General features: G+C 42.8%; 1 protein-coding gene across 1 annotated transcript in view; it reads right to left on the bottom strand.

Moving 5' to 3' along the window:
- Positions 1–19,875: 19,875 nt before the first annotated feature.
- Positions 19,876–23,956, bottom strand: part of LOC115181723 (tripartite motif-containing protein 46) — a gene marked incomplete at its 5' end in the record, with an annotated part of 10,965 nt that continues 6,884 nt past the window's right edge. The window contains 3 exons of the mRNA XM_029743548.1: positions 19,876–21,314; positions 23,029–23,096; positions 23,214–23,443. Coding sequence (XP_029599408.1) covers positions 20,897–21,314; positions 23,029–23,096; positions 23,214–23,443 — 716 coding nt within the window. The remainder of the gene's footprint in view (positions 21,315–23,028; positions 23,097–23,213; positions 23,444–23,956) is intronic.

The raw sequence follows: 23,956 nt of genomic DNA, 5'->3' as shown, positions 1-23,956 counted from the left end.
CATCATACAGGTACTGCTGCTACGTATTGACATTAGTTACAGACACCTACAACCATCATACAGGTACTAGGCTTGCTGACGTATATGACATTAGTTAAAGAACACCTAGCAACCATAATACAGTTACGGCTGCTACGTAATATGACATTATGTTAGACACCCTACAACCATCATCACTGTAGGTACTGCTGCTACGTATATGACATTAGTTACAGACACCTACAACCATCATACAGGTACTGCTGCTACGTATATGACATTAGTTACAGACACCTACAACCATCATACAGGTTACTGCTGCTACGTATATGACATTAGTTACAGACACCTACAACCATCATACAGGTACTGCTGCTACGTATATGACATTAGTTACATCCATCATTTTGCTGCTACTATATGACATTATACAGACACCTACACCCTCAGTGTACGTGTACTGCTGCTAACGTATATGACAATTAGTTACAGACACCTACACCATTCATACAGGTAGTACTGCTGCTACGTATATGACATTAGTTACAGACCACCTACAACCCTCATACAGTTACTGCTGCTTACGTATATGACATTAGTTACAGACACCTACACCAATCATACAGGTCGTACTGCTGCTACAGTATACTGACATTAGTTACAGACACCTACAACCATCATACAGGTAGGGCACTGCTGCTACGTATATGACATTATTACCAGGGACGACCTACAACCATCATACAGGTACTGCTGCTATGTATATGACATTAGTTACAGACACCTACAACCATCATACAGGTACTGCTGCTACGTATCTGACATAGTTACAGACACCTACAACCATCATACAGAGTACTGCTGCTACGTATATGACATTAGTTACAGACACCTACAACCATCATACAGGGTACTGCTGCTACGTATATGACATTAGTACAGAAACCTACAACCATCATACAGGTACTGCTGCTACGTAATATACTTAGTTACAGACACATACAACCATCAATAACAGGTAGGGACCTTACGTATATGACATTAGTTACAGACACCTACAACCATCATACAGGTAGGTACTGCTGCTACGTATATGACATTAGTTACAGACACCTACAACCATCATACAGGTACTGCTGCTACGTATATGACATTAGTTAAAGACACCTACAACCATCATACAGGTACTGCTGCTACGTATATGACATTAGTTACAGACACCTACAACCATCATACAGGTACTGCTGCTACGTATATGACATTAGTTACAGACACTTGCAACCATCATACAGGTAGGTACTGCTGCTACGTATATGACATTAGTTACAGACACCTACAACCATCATACAGGTACTGCTGTCTACGTATATGACATTAGTTACAGACACCTACAACCATCATACAGGTACTGCTGCTACGTATATGACATTAGTTACAGACACCTACAACCATCATACAGGTACTGCTGCTACGTATATGACATTAGTTACAGACACCTACAACCATCATACAGGTACTGCTGCTACGTATATGACATTAGTTAGACACCTACAACCATCATACAGGTAGGCACTGCTGCTACGTATATGACATTAGTTACAGACACCTACAACCATCATACAGGTACTGCTGCTACGTTTATGACATTAGTTACAGACATCTACAACCATCATACAGGTAGGTACTGCTGCTACGTATATGACATTAGTTACAGACACCTACAACCATCATACAGGTACTGCTGCTACGTATATGACATTAGTTACAGACACCTACAACCATCATACAGGTACTGCTGCTAAGTATATGACATTAGTTACAGACACCTACAACCATCATACAGGTACTGCTGCTACGTATATGACATTAGTTACAGACACCTACAACCATCATACAGGTACTGCTGCTACGTATATGACATTAGTTACAGACACCTACAACCATCATACAGGTAGGTACTGCTGCTACGTATATGACATTAGTTACAGACACCTACAACCATCATACAGGTACTGCTGCTACGTATATGACATTAGTTACAGACACCTACAACCATCATACAGGTACTGCTGCTACGTATATGACATTAGTAACAGACACCTACAACCATCATACAGGTACTGCTGCTACGTATATGACATTAGTTACAGACACCTGCAACCATCATACAGGAAGGTACTGCTGCTACGTATATGACATTAGTTACAGACACCTACAACCATCATACAGGTACTGCTGCTACGTATATGACATTAGTTACAGACACCTACAACAATCATACAGGTACTGCTGCTACGTATATGACATTAGTTACAGACACCTACAACCATCATACAGGTACTGCTGCTACGTATATGACATTAGTTAGACACCTACAACCATCATACAGGTAGGTACTGCTGCTACGTATATGACATTAGTTACAGACACCTACAACCATCATACAGGTACTGCTGCTACGTATATGACATTAGTTACAGACACCTACAACCATCATACAGGTAGGTACTGCTGCTACGTATATGACATTAGTTACAGACACCTACAACCATCATACAGGTACTGCTGCTACGTATATGACATTAGTTACAGACACCTACAACCATCATACAGGTACTGCTGCTACGTATATGACATTAGTTACAGACACCTACAACCATCATACAGGTACTGCTGCTACGTATATGACATTAGTTACAGACACCTACAACCATCATACAGGTAGGTACTGCTGCTACGTATATGACATTAGTTACAGACACCTACAACCATCATACAGGTACTGCTGCTACGTATATGACATTAGTTACAGACACCTACAACCATCATACAGGTACTGCTGCTACGTATATGACATTAGTTACAGACACCTACAACATCATACAGGTACTGCTGCTACGTATATGACATTAGTTACAGACACCTACAACCATCATACAGGTACTGCTGCTACGTATATGACATTAGTTACAGACACCTACAACCATCAATACAGGTCAGAGGTGTACTGCTGCTACGTATATGACATTAGCTTACAGACACCTACAACCATCATACAGGTACTGCTGCTACGTATATGACATTAGTTACAGACACCTACAACCATCATACAGGTACTGCTGCTACGTATATGACATTAGTTACAGACACCTACAACCATCATACAGGTACTGCTGCTACGTATATGACATTAGTTACAGACACCTACAACCATCATACAGGTACTGCTGCTACGTATATGACATTAGTTACAGACACCTACAAACCATCATACAGGTACTGCTGCTACGTATATGACATTATTACAGACACCTACAACCATCATACAGGTACTGCTGCTACGTATATGACATTAGTTACAGACACCTACAACCATCATACAGGTACTGCTGCTACGTATATGACATTAGTTACAGACACCTACAACCATCATACAGGTACTGCTGCTACGTATATGACATTAGTTACAGGACACCTACAAACCATCATACAGGTACTGCTGCTACGTATATGACATTAGTTAGACACCCTACAACCATCATACAGGTACTGCTGCTACGTATATGACATTAGTTACAGACACCTACAACCATCATACAGGTACTGCTGCTACGTATATGACATTAGTTACAGACACCTACAACCATCATACAGGTAGGTACTGCTGCTACGTATATGACATTAGTTACAGACACCTACAACCATCATACAGGTACTGCTGCTACGTATATGACATTAGTTACAGACACCTACAACCATCATACAGGTACTGCTGCTACGTATATGACATTAGTTACAGACACCTACAACCATCATACAGGTACTGCTGCTACGTATATGACATTAGTTACAGACACCTACAACCATCATACAGGTACTGCTGCTACGTATATGACATTAGTTACAGACACCTACAACCATCATACAGGTACTGCTGCTACGTATATGACATTAGTTACAGACACCTACAACCATCATACAGGTCCTGCTGCTACGTATATGACATTAGTTACAGACACCTACAACCATCATACAGGTACTGCTGCTACGTATATGACATTATTACAGACACCTACAACCATCATACAGTACTGCTGCTACGTATATGACATTAGTTACAGACACCTACAACCATCATACAGTAGGTACTGCTGCTACGTATATGACCTTAGTTACAGACACCTACAACCATCATACAGGTACTGCTGCTACGTATATGACATTAGTTCAGACACCTACAACCATCATACAGGTACTGCTGCTACTTATTGACATTAGTTCAGACCCTACAACCATCATACAGTACTGCTGCTACGTATATGATTTAGTTACGACACCTACAACCATCATCAGGTACTGCTGCTACGTATATGACATTAGTTAAAGACACCTACACCATCATACAGGTACTGCTGCTACGTATATGACATTAGTTAGACACCTACACCATCATACAGTAGTACTGGCTGCTACGTATATGACATTAGTTACAGACACCTACAACCATCATACAGGTACTGCTGCTACGTATATGACATTAGTTACAGACACCTACAACCATCATACAGGTACTGCTGCTACGTATATGACATTAGTTTACAGACACCTACAACCATCATACAGGTACTGCTGCTACGTATATGACATTAGTTACAGACACCTACAACCATCATACAGGTACTGCTGCTACGTATATGACATTAGTTACAGACACCTACAACCATCATACAGGTACTGCTGCTACGTATATGACATTAGTTACAGACACCTACAACCATCATACATGTACGTACTGCTGCTACGTATATGACATTAGTTACAGACACCTACAACCATCATACAGGTACTGCTGCTACGTATATGACATTAGTTACAGACACCTACAACCATCATACAGGTACTGCTGCTACGTATATGACATTAGTTAAAGACACCTACAACCATCATACAGGTACTGCTGCTACGTATATGACATTAGTTACAGACACCTACAACCATCATACAGGTACTGCTGCTACGTATATGACATTAGTTACAGACACCTACAACCATCATACAGGTACTGCTGCTACGTATATGACATTAGTTAAGACACCTACAACCATCATACAGGTACTGCTGCTACGTATATGACATTAGTTACAGACACCTACAACATCATACAGGTACTGCTGCCTACGTATAGACATTAGTTACAGACACCTACAAACCATTCATTACAGGGTACTGCTGCTACGTATATGACATTAGTTACAGACACCTACAACCATCATACAGGTACGCTGCTACGTATATTGACATTAGTTACAGACACCTACAAACCATCATACAGGTTTACTGCTGCTACGTATATGACATTAGTTACAGACACCTACAACCATCATACAGGTACTGCTGCTACGTATATGACATTAGTTACAGACACCTACAACCATCATACAGGTACTGCTGCTAAGTATATGACATTAGTTACAGACACCTACAACCATCATACAGGTACTGCTGACTACGTATATGACATTAGTTACAGACACCTACAACCATCATACAGGTACTGCTGCTACGTATATGACATTAGTTACAGACACCTACAACCATCATACAGGTAGGTACTGCTGCTACGTATATGACATTAGTTACAGACACCTACAACCATCATACAGGTAATGCTGCTACGTATATGACATTAGTTACAGACACCTACAACCATCATACAGGTACTGCTGCTACGTATATGACATTAGTTACAGACCCTACAACCATCTACAGGGTACTGCTGCTACGTATATGACATTAGTTACAGACACCTACAACCATCATACAGGTACTGCTGCTACGTATATGACTTAGTTTACAGACACCTACAACCATCATACAGGTAGGCTACTGCTGCTACGTATATGACATTAGTTACAGACACCTACAACCATCATACAGGTAGGTACTGCTGCTACGTATATGACATTAGTTACAGACACCTACAACCATCATACAGGTACTGCTGCTACTTATATGACATTAGTTACAGACACCTACAACCATCATACAGGTAACTGCTGCTACGTATATGACATTAGTTACAGACACTACAACCATCATACAGGTACTGCTGCTACGTATATGACATTAGTTACAGACACCTACAACCATCATACAGGTACTGCTGCTACGTATATGACATTAGTTTACAGACACCTACAACCATCATACAGGTACTGCTGCTACGTATATGACATTAGTTACAGACACCTACAACCATCATACAGGTAGGTCTGCTGCTACGTATATGACATTAGTTACAGACACCTACAACCATCATACAGGTACTGCATGCTACGTATATGACATTAGTTACAGACACCTACAACCATCATACAGGTACTGGCTGCTACGTATATGACATTAGTTACAGACACCTACAACCATCATACAGTACTGCTGCTACGTATATGACAATTAGTTACAGAACACCTACACAACCATCATACAGGTAGTACTGCTGCTACGTATATGACATTAGTTACAGACACCTACAACCATCATACAGGTTTACTGCTGCTACGTATATGACATTAGTTACAGACACCTACAAACACATCATACAGGTACTGCTGCTACGTATATGACATTAGTTAGACACCTACACCATCATACAGGTACTGCTGCTACGTATATGACATTAGTTACAGACACCTACAACCATCATACAGGTACTGCTGCTACGTTATGACATTATTACAGACACCTACAACCATCATACAGGTAGGTACTCTGCTACGTATATGACATTAGTTAAAGACACCTACCAACCAGTCATACAGGGTACTGCTGCTACGTATATGACATTAGTTACAGACACCTACAACCATCATACAGGTACTGCTGCTACGTATATGACATTAGTTACAGACACCTACAACCATCATACAGGTACTGCTGCTACGTATATGACATTAGTTACAGACACCTACAACCATCATACAGGTACTGCTGCTACGTATATGACATTAGTTACAGACACCTACAACCATCATACAGGTAGGTACTGCTGCTACGTATATGACATTAGTTACAGACACCTACAACCATCATACAGGTACTGCTGCTACGTATATGACATTAGTTACAGACACCTACAACCATCATACAGGTACTGCTGCTACGTATATGACATTAGTTACAGACACCTACAACCATCATACAGGTACTGCTGCTACGTATATGACATTAGTTACAGACACCTACAACCATCATACAGGTACTGCTGCTACGTATATGACATTAGTTACAGACACCTACAACCATCATACAGGTACTGCTGCTACGTATATGACATTAGTTACAGACACCTACAACCATCATACAGGTACTGCTGCTACGTATATGACATTAGTTACAGACACCTACAACCATCATACAGGTAGGTACTGCTGCTACATATATGACATTAGTTACAGACACCTACAACCATCATACAGGTACTGCTGCTACGTATATGACATTAGTTACAGACACCTACAACCATCATACAGGTACTGCTGCTACGTATATGACATTAGTTAAAGACACCTACAACCATCATACAGGTACTGCTGCTACGTATATGACATTAGTTAGACACCTACAACCATCATACAGGTAGGTACTGCTGCTACGTATATGACATTAGTTACAGACACCTACAACCATCATACAGGTACTGCTGCTACGTATATGACATTAGTTACAGACACCTACAACCATCATACAGGTACTGCTGCTACGTATATGACATTAGTTACAGACACCTACAACCATCATACAGGTACTGCTGCTACGTATATGACATTAGTTACAGACACCTACAACCATCATACAGGTACTGCTGCTACGTATATGACATTAGTTAAAGACACCTACAACCATCATACAGGCACTGCTGCTACGTATATGACATTAGTTACAGACACCTACAACCATCATACAGGTACTGCTGCTACGTATATGACATTAGTTACAGACACCTACAACCATCATACAGGTACTGCTGCTACGTATATGACATTAGTTACAGACACCTACAACCATCTTACAGGTACTGCTGCTACATATATGACATTAGTTACAGACACCTACAACCATCATACAGGTAGGTACTGCTGCTACATATATGACATTAGTTAGACACCTACAACCATCATACAGGTAGGTACTGCTGCTACGTATATGACATTAGTTACAGACACCTACAACCATCATACAGGTACTGCTGCTACGTATATGACATTAGTTACAGACACCTACAACCATCATACAGGTACTGCTGCTACGTATATGACATTAGTTACAGACACCTACAACCATCATACAGGTACTGCTGCTACGTATATGACATTAGTTACAGACACCTACAACCATCATACAGGTACTGCTGCTACGTATATGACATTAGTTACAGACACCTACAACCATCATACAGGTACTGCTGCTACGTATATGACATTAGTTACAGACACCTACAACCATCATACAGGTACTGCTGCTACGTATATGACATTAGTTACAGACACCTACAACCATCATACAGGTACTGCTGCTACGTATATGACATTAGTTACAGACACCTACAACCATCATACAGGTACTGCTGCTACGTATATGACATTAGTTACAGACACCTACAACCATCATACAGGTAGGTACTGCTGCTACCTTATATGACATTAGTTACAGACACCTACAACCATCATACAGGTACTGCTGCTACGTATATGACATTAGTTACAGACACCTACAACCATCATACAGGTACTGCTGCTACGTATATGACATTAGTTAAAGACACCTACACCATCATACAGGTACTGCTGCTACGTATATGACATTAGTAGACACCTACAACCATCATACAGGTAGGTACTGCTGCTACGTATATGACATTAGTTACAGACACCTACAACCATCATACAGGTACTGCTGCTACGTATATGACATTAGTTACAGACACCTACAACCATCATACAGGTACTGCTGCTACGTATATGACATTAGTTACAGACACCTACAACCATCATACAGGTACTGCTGCTACGTATATGACATTAGTTAAAGGACACCTACAACCATCATACAGGCACTGCTGCTACGTATATGACATTAGTTAGGACACCTACAACCATCATACAGGTAGGTACTGCTGCTACGTATATGACATTAGTTACAGACACCTACAACCATCATACAGGTACTGCTGCTACGTATATGACATTAGTTACAGACACCTACAACCATCATACAGGGTACTGCTGCTACGTATATGACATTAGTTACAGGACACCTACAACCATCATACAGGTACTGCTGCTACGTATATGACATTAGTTACAGACACCTACAACCATCATACAGGTACTGCTGCTAGTATATGACATTAGTTACAGACACCTACAACCATCATACAGGTACTGCTGCTACGTATATGACATTAGTTCAGACACCTACAACCATATACAGGTAGGTACTGCTGCTACGTATATGACATTAGTTACAGACACCTACAACCATCATACAGGTACTGCTGCTACGTATATGACATTAGTTACAGACACCTACAACCATCATACAGGTACTGCTGCTACGTATATGACATTAGTTACAGACACCTACAACCATCATACAGGTACTGCTGCTACGTATATGACATTAGTTACAGACACCTACAACCATCATACAGGTACTGCTGCTACGTATATGACATTAGTTACAGACACCTACAACCATCATACAGGTACTGCTGCTACGTATATGATATTAGTTACAGACACCTACAACCATCATACAGGTAGGTACTGCTGCTACGTACATGACATTAGTTACAGACACCTACAACCATCATACAGGTAGTACTGCTGCTACGTATATGACATTAGTTACAGACACCTACAACCATCATACAGGTACTGCTGCTACGTATATGACATTAGTTACAGACACCTACAACCATCATACAGGTACTGCTGCTACGTATATGACATTAGTTACAGACACCTACAACCATCATACAGGTAGGTACTGCTGCTACGTATATGACATTAGTTACAGACACCTACAACCATCATACAGGTACTGCTGCTACGTATATGACATTAGTTACAGACACCTACAACCATCATACAGGTAGGTACTGCTGCTACGTATATGACATTAGTTACAGACACCTACAACCATCATACAGGTACTGCTGCTACGTATATGACATTAGTTACAGACACCTACAACCATCATACAGGTACTGCTGCTACGTATATGACATTAGTTACAGACACCTACAACCATCATACAGGTACTGCTGCTACGTATATGACATTAGTTACAGACACCTACAACCATCATACAGGTACTGCTGCTACGTATATGACATTAGTTACAGACACCTACAACCATCATATAGGTACTGCTGCTACGTATATGACATTAGTTACAGACACCTACAACCATCATACAGGTAGGTACTGCTGCTACGTATATGACATTAGTTACAGACACCTACAACCATCATACAGGTAGGTACTGCTGCTACGTATATGACATTAGTTACAGACACCTACAACCATCATACAGGTACTGCTGCTACGTATATGACATTAGTTACAGACACCTACAACCATCATACAGGTAGGTACTGCTGCTACGTATATGACATTAGTTACAGACACCTACAACCATCATACAGGTACTGCTGCTACGTATATGACATTAGTTACAGACACCTACAACCATCATACAGGTACTGCTGCTACGTATATGACATTAGTTACAGACACCAACAACCATCATACAGGTACTGCTGCTACGTATATGACATTAGTTACAGACACCTACAACCATCATACAGGTAGGTACTGCTGCTACATATATGACATTAGTTACAGACACCTACAACCATCATACAGGTACTGCTGCTACGTATATGACATTAGTTACAGACACCTACAACCATCATACAGGTACTGCTGCTACGTATATGACATTAGTTAAAGACACCTACAACCATCATACAGGTACTGCTGCTACGTATATGACATTAGTTAGACACCTACAACCATCATACAGGTAGGTACTGCTGCTACGTATATGACATTAGTTACAGACACCTACAACCATCATACAGGTTCTGCTGCTACGTATATGACATTAGTTACAGACACCTACAACCATCATACAGGTACTGCTGCTACGTATATGACATTAGTTACAGACACCTACAACCATCATACAGGTACTGCTGCTACGTATATGACATTAGTTACAGACACCTACAACCATCATACAGGTACTGCTGCTACGTATATGACATTAGTTAAAGACACCTACAACCATCATACAGGCACTGCTGCTACGTATATGACATTAGTTAGACACCTACAACCATCATACAGGTAGGTACTGCTGCTACGTATATGACATTAGTTACAGACACCTACAACCATCATACAGGTACTGCTGCTACGTATATGACATTAGTTACAGACACCTACAACCATCATACAGGTAGGTACTGCTGCTACATATATGACATTAGTTAGACACCTACAACCATCATACAGGTAGGTACTGCTGCTACGTATATGACATTAGTTACAGACACCTACAACCATCATACAGGTACTGCTGCTACGTATATGACATTAGTTACAGACACCTACAACCATCATACAGGTACTGCTGCTACGTATATGATATTAGTTAAAGACACCTACAACCATCATACAGGTACTGCTGCTACGTATATGACATTAGTTAGACACCTACAACCATCATACAGGTAGGTACTGCTGCTACGTATATGACATTAGTTACAGACACCTACAACCATCATACAGGTACTGCTGCTACGTATATGACATTAGTTACAGACACCTACAACCATCATACAGGTACTGCTGCTACGTATATGACATTAGTTACAGACACCTACAACCATCATACAGGTACTGCTGCTACGTATATGACATTAGTTACAGACACCTACAACCATCATACAGGTACTGGTGCTACGTATATGACATTAGTTACAGACACCTACAACCATCATACAGGTACTGCTGCTACGTATATGACATTAGTTACAGGACACCTACAACCATCATACAGGTACTGCTGCTACGTATATGACATTAGTTACAGACACCTACAACCATCATACAGGTACTGCTGCTACGTATATGACATTAGTTACAGACACCTACAACCATCATACAGGTACTGCTGCTACGTATATGACATTAGTTACAGACACCTACAACCATCTTACAGGTACTGCTGCTACATATATGACATTAGTTACAGACACCTACAACCATCATACAGGTAGGTACTGCTGCTACATATATGACATTAGTTAGACACCTACAACCATCATACAGGTAGGTACTGCTGCTACGTATATGACATTAGTTACAGACACCTACAACCATCATACAGGTACTGCTGCTACGTATATGACATTAGTTACAGACACCTACAACCATCATACAGGTACTGCTGCTACGTATATGACATTAGTTACAGACACCTACAACCATCATACAGGTACTGCTGCTACGTATATGACATTAGTTACAGACACCTACAACCATCATACAGGTACTGCTGCTACGTATATGACATTAGTTACAGACACCTACAACCATCATACAGGTACTGCTGCTACGTATATGACATTAGTTACAGACACCTACAACCATCATACAGGTACTGCTGCTACGTATATGACATTAGTTACAGACACCTACAACCATCATACAGGTACTGCTGCTACGTATATGACATTAGTTACAGACACCTACAACCATCATACAGGTACTGCTGCTACGTATATGACATTAGTTACAGACACCTACAACCATCATACAGGTAGGTACTGCTGCTACATATATGACATTAGTTACAGACACCTACAACCATCATACAGGTACTGCTGCTACGTATATATCATTAGTTACAGACACCTACAACCATCATACAGGTACTGCTGCTACGTATATGACATTAGTTAAAGACACCTACAACCATCATACAGGTACTGCTGCTACGTATATGACATTAGTTAGACACCTACAACCATCATACAGGTAGGTACTGCTGCTACGTATATGACATTAGTTACAGACACCTACAACCATCATACAGGTAGGTACTGCTGCTACGTATATGACATTAGTTACAGACACCTACAACCATCATACAGGTACTGCTGCTACGTATATGACATTAGTTACAGACACCTACAACCATCATACAGGTACTGCTGCTACGTATATGATATTAGTTAAAGACACCTACAACCATCATACAGGTACTGCTGCTACGTATATGACATTAGTTAGACACCTACAACCATCATACAGGTAGGTACTGCTGCTACGTATAAGACATTAGTTACAGACACCTACAACCATCATACAGGTACTGCTGCTACGTATATGACATTAGTTACAGACACCTACAACCATCATACAGGTACTGCTGCTACGTATATGACATTAGTTACAGACACCTACAACCATCATACAGGTAGGTACTGCTGCTACGTATATGACATTAGTTACAGACACCTACAACCATCATACAGGTACTGGTGCTACGTATATGACATTAGTTACAGACACCTACAACCATCATACAGGTACTGCTGCTACGTATATGACATTAGTTACAGACACCTACAACCATCATACAGGTACTGCTGCTACGTATATGACATTAGTTACAGACACCTACAACCATCATACAGGTACTGCTGCTACGTATATGACATTAGTTACAGACACCTACAACCATCATACAGGTACTGCTGCTACGTATATGACATTAGTTACAGACACCTACAACCATCTTACAGGTACTGCTGCTACATATATGACATTAGTTACAGACACCTACAACCATCATACAGGTAGGTACTGCTGCTACATATATGACATTAGTTAGACACCTACAACCATCATACAGGTAGGTACTGCTGCTACGTATATGACATTAGTTACAGACACCTACAACCATCATACAGGTACTGCTGCTACGTATATGACATTAGTTACAGACACCTACAACCATCATACAGGTACTGCTGCTACGTATATGACATTAGTTACAGACACCTACAACCATCATACAGGTACTGCTGCTACGTATATGACATTAGTTACAGACACCTACAACCATCATACAGGTACTGCTGCTACGTATATGACATTAGTTACAGACACCTACAACCATCATACAGGTACTGCTGCTACGTATATGACATTAGTTACAGACACCTACAACCATCATACAGGTACTGCTGCTACGTATATGACATTAGTTACAGACACCTACAACCATCATACAGGTACTGCTGCTACGTATATGACATTAGTTACAGACACCTACAACCATCATACAGGTACTGCTGCTACGTATATGACATTAGTTACAGACACCTACAACCATCATACAGGTAGGTACTGCTGCTACATATATGACATTAGTTACAGACACCTACAACCATCATACAGGTACTGCTGCTACGTATATGACATTAGTTACAGACACCTACAACCATCATACAGGTACTGCTGCTACGTATATGACATTAGTTAAAGACACCTACAACCATCATACAGGTACTGCTGCTACGTATATGACATTAGTTAGACACCTACAACCATCATACAGGTAGGTACTGCTGCTACGTATATGACATTAGTTACAGACACCTACAACCATCATACAGGTAGGTACTGCTGCTACGTATATGACATTAGTTACAGACACCTACAACCATCATACAGGTACTGCTGCTACGTATATGACATTAGTTACAGACACCTACAACCATCATACAGGTACTGCTGCTACGTATATGACATTAGTTACAGACACCTACAACCATCATACAGGTACTGGTGCTACGTATATGACATTAGTTACAGACACCTACAACCATCATACAGGTACTGGTGCTACGTATATGACATTAGTTACAGACACCTACAACCATCATACAGGTACTGCTGCTACGTATATGACATTAGTTACAGACACCTACAACCATCATACAGGTACTGCTGCTACGTATATGACATTAGTTACAGACACCTACAACCATCATACAGGTACTGCTGCTACGTATATGACATTAGTTACAGACACCTACAACCATCATACAGGTACTGCTGCTACGTATATGACATTAGTTACAGACACCTACAACCATCATACAGGTACTGCTGCTACGTATATGACATTAGTTACAGAAACCTACAACCATCATACAGGTACTGCTGCTACTTATGTGATATTAGTTACAGACACCTACAACCATCATACAGGTAGGTACTGCTGCTACGTACATGACATTAGTTACAGACACCTACAACCATCATACAGGTAGGTACTGCTGCTACGTATATGACATTAGTTACAGACACCTACAACCATCATACAGGTACTGCTGCTACGTATATGACATTAGTTACAGACACCTACAACCATCATACAGGTACTGCTGCTACGTATATGACATTAGTTACAGACACCTACAACCATCATACAGGTAGGTACTATGCTACGTATATGACATTAGTTACAGACACCTACAACCATCATACAGGTACTGCTGCTACGTATATGACATTAGTTTCAGACACCTACAACCATCATACAGGTACTGCTGCTACGTATATGACATTAGTTACAGACACCTACAACCCTCATACAGGTAGGTACTGCTGCTACGTATATGACATTAGTTACAGACACCTACAACCATCATACAGGTAGGTACTGCTGCTACATATATGACATTAGTTACAGACACCTACAACCATCATACAGGTACTGCTGCTACGTATATGACATTAGTTACAGACACCTACAACCATCATACAGGTACTGCTGCTACGTATATGACATTAGTTACAGACACCTACAACCATCATACAGGTACTGCTGCTACGTATATGACATTAGTTACAGACACCTACAACCATCATACAGGTACTGCTGCTACGTATATGACATTAGTTACAGACACCTACAACCATCATACAGGTAGGTACTGCTGCTACATATATGACATTAGTTACAGACACCTACAACCATCATACAGGTACTGCTGCTACGTATATGACATTAGTTACAGACACCTACAACCATCATACAGGTAGGTACTGCTGCTATGTATATGACATTAGTTTCAGACACCTACATCCCTATCAGGCTGCTCCAGTGTTTATGAGAGACAGACAGTGTTGATCTCTCCCTCCTTTCCTCTGATACAGATGTCTTCACAGTCCCATTGAGAGGAGTCTACTACTTCAGATTCTCTGGCATGGACGCCTGCACATCGGCATATATGGGTGTATCCTTATTTAAGAATAATCAGTATGAAATATTGTCAAATCAGTACAATAGCCAGGAAGGGCATCAGTATGTATCTAATGCAGTGACTCTGGAGGAGGGGGACTTAGTCTACATGTACCTTCCCTCAGGCTATGGTCTCTATGAAGATTCAAATAAATGTTGCCCCTTCAGTGTCTTCCTGCTCTTCTATATGTGAGGGCAGAGAGAACCAAAACAAAAGCTGTGATGAAATCAGAGCCATGAGTTTTCTCATAACAACCCGTCCATTCAACGTGATGTAATAAGTAATGACCAGTGTCTTCTGTTCTATGTCCTAAATTTGACTTCATTTTGTAGATGACTAAAGTATGCAGGGTTGTTGAACGGCCCAGTGATTCCTCTCCCCGTCTGGTCCTCATTACTGATATGTTCCTGAAACAGAACATCATTCACGTAACACCTCAATGTAACTGTTGAATTGTTTATTCCTTTTTCTCATGACGTTTTACAAACATTCTGTTAGCATGGCAAAGTCTAAAGTCATTCAGATGCTACAGATGCTACAGTCTAAAGTCATTCAAGTGCTGTAAGGTATAAGACAACTGTATTTTACAACCAGATCATTCAGGACAGACAGAACAGAAAGCATGGTTGTTACAGCGAGACCTGCGAGCAACAGATTGGATTGGACTGGACTCTCTCTATATATATACCAGTGGAGGCTGCTGAGGGGAGGACAGCTCATAATAATGACTGGAATGGAGTGGTATCAAACACATGAAAACCATGTTCTTGATACCATTCCATTCACTCCATTCCAGCCATTATTATTAGCCGTTCTCCCCTCAGCAGGCTCTACTGATATATACAGTACCAGTCAAGTCTGGACACACATACTCATTCAAGGGTTTTTCTTTATTTTTACTATTTTCTACATTGTAGAATAATAGTGAAGACATCAAAACTATGAAATAACACATATGGAATCATGTAGTAATCAAAAAAGTGTTAAACAAATCAAAATATATTTAATATTTTAGATTCTTCAAAGTAGCCACCCTTTGCCTTGATGGCAGCTTTGCACACTCTTGGCATTCTCTCAACCAGCATCATGAGGTAGTCACCTGGAATGCATTTCAATTAACAGGTGTGTCTTGTTAAAAGTTAATTTGTTGAATTTATTTCCTTCTTAATGCGTTTGAGCCAATCAGTTGTGTTCAGAGGAGACTGCGTGAATCAGGCCTACATGGTCGAAATGCTGCAAAGAAACCATTACTAAAGGAAACCAATAAGAAGAAGGGACTTGCTTGGGCCAAGAAACATGAGCAATGACATTAGACTGGTGGAAATCTGTCCTTTGGTCTGATGAGTCAAAATTTGAAATTTTTGGTTCCAACTGCAGTGTCTTTGTGAGATACAGTGTAGGTGAACGGATGATCTCTGCATGTGTTGGTCCCACTGTGAAGCATGGAAGAGGAGATGTGATGGTGTGGGGTGCTTTGCTGGTGACATTGTCTATGATTTATTTAGAATTCAAAGCACACTTAACCAGCATGGCTACCACAGCATTCTGCAGTGATACGCCATCCCATCTGGTTTGGGCTTAGTGGGACTATCATTTGTTTTTCAACAGGACAATGACTCAACACACCTCCAGGCTGTGAAAGGGCTATTTGACCAAGAATGATGGACTGCTGCATCAGATGACCTGGCCTCCACAAATATATTTGTTTAACACTTTTTTGGTTTCTACATGATTCTAAATGTGTTATTTCATAGTTTTGTCTTCACTATTATGTCTTCACTATTATTCTACAATGTAGAAAATAGTAAAAATAAACTTTTGACACGTACTGTATATATATCTCCCTCTCTCTGTCTCTCGCTCTCTCTCTCACACACACATGCACACATGCATTCAAGTAAATATACACACTCTCACATACACACACACACATTCAATATACTGTATGAATTCTGACAGTCTGAGCCTCGACCCTGTAAGATCTATCTTTTTAGTAATAATCTGTTGAGTAAAAATGTATTATTGCCAGTCATAATAATCATAAAAGCTATGAATAAAAAGCTATAAAACAGTATAAATATTCAGCCAGCTCAGATGAGAATGATAAAACAAGCATTATAATTTTAATTCAGGTGAATACACACACATCCTAAATCTTCCCATTGACATCAACACATGATTTACGCAAAATCCTTTCTATCCATAATGTGTAAATCCCATTCATCTCTATTTTGTCTCAAAATATAGACTAGATATTTTTACCCTCTTGATTTGTAATACATGTTTGAAGCTTATGAGACAATCTTCCACAATGTGAGCATTTTGGTTTGGTTTCAAACAATAAGATCTATGTGAAGTGCAGGTAACATGAATCCTAACAGATAACGTCCACTCATGAGTCATTTAACAGTTAACATCCCACTCATGAGTCATTTAACAGTTAACGTCCCACTCATGAGTCATTTAACAGTTAACATCCCACTCATGAGTCATTTAACAGTAAACGTCCCACTCATGAGTCATTTAACAGTTAACGTCCCACTCATGAGTCATTTAACAGTAAACGTCCCACTCATGAGTCATTTAACAGTTAACATCCCACTCAGAGTCATTTAACAGTTTAACAGTCATTTAACAGTAAACGTCCCACTTATGAGTCATTTAACAGTTAACGTCCCACTCATGAGTCATTTAACAGTTAACGTCCCACTCATGAGTCATTTAACAGTAAACGTCCCACTCATGAGTCATTTAACAGTTAACGTCCCACTCATGAGTCATTTAACAGTAAACGTCCCACTCATGAGTCATTTAACAGTAAACGTCCCACTCATGAGTCATTTAACAGTTAACGTCCCACTCATGAGTCATTTAACAGTTAACATCCCACTCATGAGTCATTTAACAGTTAACATCCCACTCATGAGTCATTTAACAGTTAACATCCCACTCATGAGTCATTTAACAGTTAACGTCCCACTCATGAGTCATTTAACAGTTAACATCCCACTCATGAGTCATTTAACAGTTAACATCCCACTCATGAGTCATTTAACAGTTAACATCCCACTCATGAGTCATTTAACAGTTAACATCCCACTCATGAGTCATTTAACAGTTAACGTCCCATTCATGAGTCATTTAACAGTTAACATCCCACTCATGAGTCATTTAACAGTTAACGTCCCACTCATGAGTCATTTAACAGTTAACATCCCACTCATGAGTCATTTAACAGTTAACGTCCCACTCATGAGTAATTTAACAGTTAACATCCCACTCATGAGTCATTTAACAGTTAACGTCCCACTCATGAGTCATTTAACAGTTAACATCCCACTCATGAGTCATTTAACAGTTAACATCCCACTCATGAGTCATTTAACAGTTAACATCCCACTCATGAGTCATTTAACAGTTAACATCCCACTCATGAGTCATTTAACAGTTAACGTCCCATTCATGAGTAATTTAACAGTTAACATCCCACTCATGAGTCATTTAACAGTTAATGTCCCACTCATGAGTCATTTAACAGTTAACGTCCCACTCATGAGCCATTTAACAGTAAACGTCCCACTCATGAGCCATTTAACAGTAAACATCCCACTCATGAGTCATTTAACAGTTAACGTCCCACTCCTGAGCCATTTAACAGTTAACGTCCCACTCATGAGTTATTTAACAGTTAACATCCCACTCATGAGCCATTTAACAGTAAACGTCCCACTCATGAGCCATTTAACAGTAAACGTCCCACTCATGAGCCATTTAACAGTAAACGTCCCACTCATGAGTTATTTAACAGTTAACATCCCACTCATGAGTCATTTAACAGTTAACGTCCCACTCAGAGTCATTTAACAGTTTAACAGTCATTTAACAGTAAACGTCCCACTTATGAGTCATTTAACAGTTAACGTCCCACTCGTGAGTCCTTTAACAATAAACGTCACACTCATGAGTCATTTAACAGTAAACCCCCCACTCATGAGTCATTTAACAGTTAACGCCCCACTCATGAGTCATTTAACAGTAAACGTCCCACTCATGAGTCATTTAACAGTAAACGTCCCACTCATGAGTCATTTAACAGTAAACGTCCCACTCATGAGTCATTTAAGAGTAAACGTCCCACTCATGAGTCATTTAACAGTAAATGTCCTACTCAAGAGTAATTTAACAGTTAACATCCCACTCATGAGTCATTTAACAGTAAACGTCCCACTCATGAGTCATTTAACAGTAAACGTCCCACTCGTGAGTCATTTAACAGTAAACGTCCCACTCATGAGTCATATAACAGTAAACGTCCCACTCATGAGTCATTTAACGGTAAACGTCCCACTCATGAGTCATATAACAGTAAATGTCCCACTCATGAGTCATTTAACAGTAAACGTCCCACTCATGTGTCAATGTACATCATCAACAGTTGCAGACATTACAAATGAAACCTATACATAAAAAAGTAAACATCAAGTTGATAAAGGTTCTTTCCACATCATTCCACTCCATACTTCTTCAGTTACCTAAATTGGTGGCGTGTGATTGGATGGTGACCCTTCTGTGCGGTGGCTCCTCTGTGCTCCGATTGGCCACCAGCTCCTGCAGCTGCAGTGCCCCTCCACCAATGAAACAAAAGGCCGGGCACACAGGGGCAGAGCAATCCACATGCCCCTCCCACAGGGTGCGCAGCGAGTGGGCGTCGTAGAACGTGACCCGCCCCTTCTCGAAGTCCAGACAAATCCCCAGGCGCGGGGGCAGGGGGGCAGTAGGGGGGCCAAGGTTGTTCCCACGGGTACTGTGGGTACTGTGGTGTAAGTTTGCTGCCCCCTGGGGTAAGAGGACCTTTCCCATGCCCATGGTCAGGAAGCAGAAGGGAGGGGAGGAGTCTGGGGAATCCTCAGCCCCACTGTCATGGCCACTGTCTGGGTCATAGCTGGAGAGAGGGAAGGGGGAGGGGAGAGAAATGGGAGGGGAGGGGGAGGAGGGAAGGGGGAGGGGAGAGAGAGGGGACGGGGAGGAGGGAAGGGGGAGAGAGTGGAGGGGGGAACGGGAAGAGAGAGGGGGGGATCGAGTGAGTGAGGAAGAGGGAGGACAAGGGGAGACTGAGTTAACTTAGTTTTATTGCAATTGGAACAACTTCTTTACTACCCCCTACTTCTACCTCCTTCTGTCCCCCCTACCTCTACCTCCTTCTGTCCCCCCTACCTCTATCTCCCTCTGTCCCCCCTACCTCTACCTCCCTCTGTCCCCCCTACCTCTACCTCCTTCTGTCCCCCCTACCTCTACCTCCTTCTGTCCCCCCTACCTCTACCTCCTTCTGTCCCCCCTACCTCTACCTCCCTCTGTCCCCCCTACCTCTACCTCCCTCTGTCCCCCCTACCTCTACCTCCCTCTGTCCCCCCTACCTCTACCTCCTTCTGTCCCCCCTACCTCTACCTCCTTCTGTCCCCCCTACCTCTACCTCCTTCTGTCCCCCCTACCTCTACCTCCTTCTGTCCCCCCTACCTCTACCTCCCTCTGTCCCCCCTACCTCTACCTCCTTCTGTCCCCCCTACCTCTACCTCCTTCTGTCCCCCCTACCTCTACCTCCTCTGTCCCCCCTACCTCTACCTCCTCTGTCCCCCCTACCTCTACCTCCTTCTGTCCCCCTACCTCTACCTCCTTCTGTCCCCCCTACCTCTACCTCCCTCTGTCCCCCCTACCTCTACCTCCTTCTGTCCCCCCTACCTCTACCTCCTTCTGTCCCCCCTACCTCTACCTCCCTCTGTCCCCCCTACCTCTACCTCTGTCTGTCCCCCCTACCTCTACCTCCCTCTGTCCCCCCTACCTCTACCTCCCTCTGTCCCCCTACCTCTACCTCCCTCTGTCCCCCCTACCTCTACCTCCTTCTGTCCCCCCTACCTCTACCTCCTTCTGTCCCCCCTACCTCTACCTCCCTCTGTCCCCCCTACCTCTACCTCCCTCTGTCGCCCCTACTTCTACCTCCCTCTGTCCACCCTCCCTCTCATCCTTACCTCTACCCCCCTCTGTCCCCCTACCTCTACCTCCCCCTTTCCCTCCTACCTCGACCTCCCTCTGTCCACCTTCCCTCTCCATCCTTACCTCTACCTCCCTCTGTCCCCCCTACTTCTACCTCCCTCTGTCCCCCCTACCTCTACCTCCCTCTGTCCCCACTACCTCTACCTCACTCTGTCCCCCCTCCATCTCCATCCCTCCCTCTACCTCCCTCTGTCCCCCCTACCTCCCTCTGTCCCCCTCCCTCTCCATCCCTCCCTCTACCTCCCTCTGTCCCCCCTACCTCCCTCTGTCCCCACTACCTCTACCTCCCTCTGTCCCCCCTCCCTCTACATCCCTACCTCTACCTCCCTCTGTCCCCCCTCCCTCTATCTTCCTCTGTCCCCTCTATCTCCCACTGTTCCCCCCTACCTCTCCATCCGTCCCTCTACCTCCCTCTGTCCCCCCTACCTCCCTCCCTTTCCCTCTGTCACCCCTACCTCCCTCTGTCCCCCCTACCTCCCTCTGTCCCCCTCCCTCTCCATCCCTCCCTCTACCTCCCTCTGTCCCCCTCCCTCTCCTTCCCTCCCTCTACCTCCCTCTGTCCCCCTCCCTCTCGTTCCCTCCCTCTCCCCCCCTCTCTCCTCTCTCACCGGGGGCTGGCCATGTCCTGGGGAAGGTGGAACCACTCCTGGAGCTTGGCCTCCTGTCCAACTCCCACCTGAGGAACGCAGAGAGAAAAATAACATGTTAGATTGAGTAAATTACACACACCCACGCACGCACGCACACACGCACGCACACACACACACACACACACACAATCTCTCTTTCTCACCTTGACCAGGTAGGAGCCGGGCTCCACCGAGCATGCCCAGTAGTGCCTTCCTTGGGTAATGGCCAGGTCGCCTATGAGGAGGTCAGAGGTCAGGTGACAGGAAGTGAGGGAGCGGTCGGCGGCCTGCAGAAGGGAGAGGCCGGGCACGCTGCGGGCATACGTCTGTCCTTTACCCAGCGCCAGTCGGTCAGCATGCAAACCCCAGCGAGAGTCCAGAGAGAAACACAACACTGACGGAGGAGGGAGAGGGGGAGGAGGAAGAGAGGAGGAGAGGGAGAGGGGGAGGGGGAGGAGGAGAGGGGGAGGAGGGAGGGAGGGAGAAGGAGAGGAAGAGGAGAGGGGGAGGAAGAGGAGGGACAGTGAGAGGAGGGAGAAGAGGATGTAGAGGAGAGGTAGAGGAAGAGGAAGAGGGAGAAGGAGAGGGGGAGGAAGGGGAAGGGTTAGATATAGCATCAGGGAGAGGAGGGACAGTGAGAGGAGGAGGAGGGAGAAGGAGAGGAGGAGGAAGGGGAAGGGTTAGATATAGCATCAGGGAGAGGAGGGACAGTGAGAGGAGGAGGAGGGAGAAGGAGAGGGGGAGGAAGGGGAAGGGTTAGATATAGCATCAGGGAGAGGAGGGACAGTGAGAGGAGGAGGAGGGAGAAGGAGAGGGGGAGGAAGGGGAAGGGTTAGATATAGCATCAGGGAGAGGAGGGACAGTGAGAGGAGGAGGAGGGAGAGAGGGGGAGGAAGGGGAAGGGTTA

Source organism: Salmo trutta, unplaced genomic scaffold, assembly GCF_901001165.1.
Source record: "Salmo trutta unplaced genomic scaffold, fSalTru1.1, whole genome shotgun sequence".
In the NCBI taxonomy this organism is placed as follows: Eukaryota; Metazoa; Chordata; class Actinopteri; order Salmoniformes; family Salmonidae; genus Salmo; species Salmo trutta.
Note: the sequence above shows the minus strand (reverse complement) of the source record. Positions and strands in the feature narration are given on the sequence as shown.